Source organism: Sapajus apella, unplaced genomic scaffold (assembly GCF_009761245.1).
Source record: "Sapajus apella isolate SASKATOON/1434 unplaced genomic scaffold, GSC_monkey_1.0 scaffold13, whole genome shotgun sequence".
NCBI classification, from domain to species: Eukaryota; Metazoa; Chordata; class Mammalia; order Primates; family Cebidae; genus Sapajus; species Sapajus apella.
In genome coordinates this window covers 35,146,791-35,150,580 of record NW_022436953.1, presented here as the reverse complement: position 1 = coordinate 35,150,580, position 3,790 = coordinate 35,146,791, and the positions used below count along the sequence as shown (strand labels likewise).

General features: G+C 62.2%; 1 protein-coding gene across 1 annotated transcript; it reads left to right on the top strand.

Annotated features, from left to right (window-relative positions):
- The first annotated feature begins 512 nt into the window (after window positions 1-512).
- On the top strand, window positions 513-2,728 carry LOC116554168 (serine/threonine-protein kinase 32C-like). Its single transcript, XM_032282046.1, has 2 exons — window positions 513-896; window positions 2,572-2,728. Exons 1-2 carry the CDS (start codon window positions 635-637, stop codon window positions 2,697-2,699), a joined length of 390 nt encoding a protein of 129 aa, XP_032137937.1. The 5' UTR covers window positions 513-634; the 3' UTR covers window positions 2,700-2,728.
- The last annotated feature ends 1,062 nt before the right edge of the window (window positions 2,729-3,790 follow it).

Here is a 3,790-nt window from a genome sequence, read left to right as displayed (position 1 = left end):
CCTCACCCTGCGCAAAGCGGAAGGCTGGAGCTTAAGACTCCTCGCACAGGCGGCGGAAGCCCGCGCGCCGGCGGTTTTCACCAAGGAGGCAGCGGAGGGAGGCCCGCGGAGACCGCGAGAAGGTCCTGCCGCCGTGCCGAGCAGAGCTGTCCCCGTGCCAAGGACGCCGACCTCCCGGCTCCGGGACCCGTGGGGACGCTCCCTGCCTCCCTCGCTCTCGTCCCCGCCGTCTAGTCGGAGCCGTGGCCCCCGTGTCCTGGCGAACCACAGCCCCCATCCCCAGACTGGAGGCGGCCACCCGGTCTCGAGCGACACTCGAGGTGCCAGCTCCGCCCCGGCCCCCCCCCCCTCGGCGCCCCGCCCACACCCGCCCCGGCAGTCAGCTTCTCCCCGGCCCCGCCCCGACCGTCGGCCCCGCCCCGCCCCTTCCCGACGCCCCGCCCCGCCCCTTCCCGACGCCCCGCCCCTTCCCCGCCCCCTGCGCTCGCAGGCTGCGGGGCGGGTTCCGCCGCCCAGGAGAGCGCACGGCGGGCGCTGCGGGCCCCTAGCGCTCCCGCCGCCGCCGCCGCTGCTCTCGGCCCTGCGGGCCGGCCATGCCCGGTGCTCCGGCCGCGGCGCGCACCCAGGCCCGGCGATGAGGAGCGGCGCCGAGCGCAGGGGCAGCTGCGCCGCGGCGCCTCCAGGCTCGCCGCCCCCCGGCCGCGCGCGCCCCTCCGGCCCCGACGCGCCCCCGGCCCTGCAGCCGCCCGCTGCCGGCCAGTCCCGGGCCCGGGACTCGGGCGATGCCCGCGCGCAGCCGCGCCCCCTGTTTCCGTGGAGCAAGTGGAAGAAGAGGATGGGCTCGTCCATGTCGGCGGCCACGGCGCGGAGGCCGGTGTTTGACGACAAGGAGGACGGTGAGTGCGGCCGCGGGGAGGGCGTGGGGGCCTGGCGCTCTCGTGGGGGCGGACGCGGCGGGGCGCCTTTTCCACGCGGCGTTAACCCGGTGGGACGGCGTCCCGGGGCGCCCCGGCTTCCGGAGCGGCTCCACGCGAGTCCGGGGCGCCCGCCGCGTCCTCCGTTTCCCGTGGCGGCGCCGCGGGCGGAGCAGGCTGCGCGGGGGGCCCGCGGGGCGAGGGTCTCCCGGCTGTGGCGGCCCAGGGCTTGCGCGCGCCTCCGCCCACCGCCCGCCGCAGCCCGGGTCTTCCGCCCTCCGTATCCGCTCGCCCGGGCCCACGTGCGGGCTCGCTTGTACTTTGCTGTTAGGAGGCGCTCACCTGTGCGGAGTGAGGCGCCTGCCCCACAGGTGGCGGCCCGGTCCCGTGGTGACCGCGCGGTGTCCCGCCTCGGCACAGCCATGTGCGCGGGAGGCAGGGCCTGGCCTCTCGGGAACGAGTGCGCAGTGAAGTCCTGCAGGTAAAGCTGCCGAGCCCGGGGACTGGTGTCTCGAGTGACCGTGCAGCAGTGGGCGCCAGCAGAAAAGGCCAGGCGAGGAGACGGGACAGGCCGTGCAGGTCCCGGGGGCCCCCGACTTAGCGCTTGTCGGGAGGTTCCGCGTGGCTTCAGCCGGTGGACACTGTAATACAGTCTCTTGCAAACATACAGCTCTTTTCTGCAGATGCCATGTAGATTATTTGAAATGGTTCAATGATGACATGTTTCATGTTTTTTGACGTTTTCTTAAAATAATTGAAATGTGCATTTTTCATTTGTAGACAGCCTGCAGAGGTATGATGGATCCATTATAATTTTAGAGCACAGTGCTCAGGAGCCCAAGCTATTTACTTGAGATAAATAATTTAAGCATTATGGGAAATTACAATAATACGACCTCGGGCCAGCGTTGGTGAGTGCGGGGCTGTGCACCAGCGTTCCTCCCGGAGACAGCCCCGGCATTGATGCTGTGCTGCCCAGGAAGAGGGCTAGAGGGCCAGCCACACTGGGTCCCACACCTTCCAGGGTGGCTGTCGCTGTTTTCTGAACTTTGGGACAGCAGAACTCACTGTGGTGAATGTTTGATACCATGTTTTTGTTTTTAACATAAATATTCAAGCTAAAGAAAGCCCAGAGTGAACTAGGCCGTAATCAAGAGGCAGATTTGCATCTAGTTTCTGGCTGCAGATGAGAGGAGGTCTGGGAAACACATCTGGCTGAGCACCTGCTGGTGTCTGCCATGAGCTGGCCACTCTTTTGGGTCTCTGCACGGTGCTCTCCAGGGTGGCTGAGGTGGGACAGGAGGCAGTGATGTGGCCCTGGGTGGCCTTCGGCTTTTTAAGTTAGACTTTTCTACGTGTTCACAGTGTGTTATGTCACAGAATTCAAGGATCACTAGAAAGGCAGAAAGAGCATAGAGTGTGTCTGTGGGGCCCGCAGCCTGACGTGGGGATCATTTCGTCACTGTATTTGCCTCACGTCGGGTGGTGCGGTGGAGGTCTCGGCTGACATGTCCCACAGACCCCGGCTCCTTATGATGTGGCATGCAGCCACATCCCACGCTGAGCGCCTGCCGGGGCTTAGCTGGGCTTTGTGTGGTGAACGCTGTAGGGCAAGGCTGGCCACTGGCCCAAATAGCAGAGGACATTCTCTGGGCAGGTGACTGCTTCGTTCCCCTTCTTCCGGTCATTGGTGGGGCTCAGATAGCTTGGAGTCATGGCACAGTGTTTGCAGGAGAATGTGGTGCAGCGCTGAGTGAAAGCGGGGACGCGCGTCAGTGGGAGTGACGCTGTTGGAAGGAGAAAGGTGAATGTTTTAGGAGTCCCAGCTCTTTCAGGTTGGCCGAGTCACTCCCGGGCACTTTCGTGTCCCCACGAAGCAGCACTGGCTTCAGGAGGCCCCGGGGCTGTGTTGGTAACTCCAGTTTACTGAAGCTGCACAGTTGCTATGGCAACGTGAGACCTTCTGATGAATTTTTTAGGTTAAAACACCTAATTAATATATCAAATTTAGTATGCAGAAAAAGTAAGAGTGCTGTTTAACAAAGTGCCAGGTAAATTTCAACTGCTAGGCATAGTCGTGACGTAGAAGATTGTAAATGTCCCCAATTCTTTTAATCCTTGTGGACTGCAGAGCCGTCCTCCTAATTGGCAGGTGTTTGGTGCAGGTACAGGATTCTCTGCACCTCTTTGTCGTTGGTTTTCCTTGCCCTCAGCCGCCCACATCCTCCCATTCTGTCCCTTCTCTGACTTCGGTGAGAAATTCTTTTTGGGGTTGAAGCTGGTTAGGGAGCATTCCGGCTTCCGCTTTGCGCCAGAGCTGCATGGCATTGGGCGAGCCCCTTCGTTCCTCTGTGTCTTGGTGTCCTGGTGATACCAAGTGAGCCTGAGAGGAGGCTCCGGCACCTTCCTGCTGAGCAGCTCAGCGACCTGGGGTCTCCGGGGGTCACAGTGTTGTGTCTCCAACCAGACGTGGCATTAGCCCACCAGCAGGAAGCAGCCCTTCACCCAGGGGGCTTTGCCTTCGTCCAGGGAAAGCTGAAGTAAGGACAGGCCCTCGAAGGCTGTGGACAGCCTGCCGCGGGTGCTGGGCTGGGCGGGCCGTGAGGCAGGACCAGGGGCTACCAGACTCCTCAAGTCATCTCTTCAAATTAAAAACACCATTGTTTCTTCCTAATTATAAAAGCATCAAAAATGTCTGCATTTAAAAACATTTTACACGTTACGCCAGGATGCCTGTAACTTCAGCACTGAGCGATCACAGCGAAGGTGCCGGCGTCACCTCCCAGCCTGCCTCTGGCAATGCAGGTACAGCCGTGGAGAAACGCTCTCTCTTTGTGAGCAGAAGTGGGATCCTGCCCTGCACACTGATTTGCCGC

Bases quoted from the DNA above. Each gene is read 5' to 3' on its own strand.
- LOC116554168 (XM_032282046.1), top strand. From the start codon at position 635: ATGAGGAGCGGCGCCGAGCGCAGGGGCAGCTGCGCCGCGGCGCCTCCA. The intron at 897-2,571 runs GTGAGTGCGGCC...TTCTCTGGGCAG, and splicing joins GTTTGACGACAAGGAGGACG to GTGACTGCTTCGTTCCCCTT.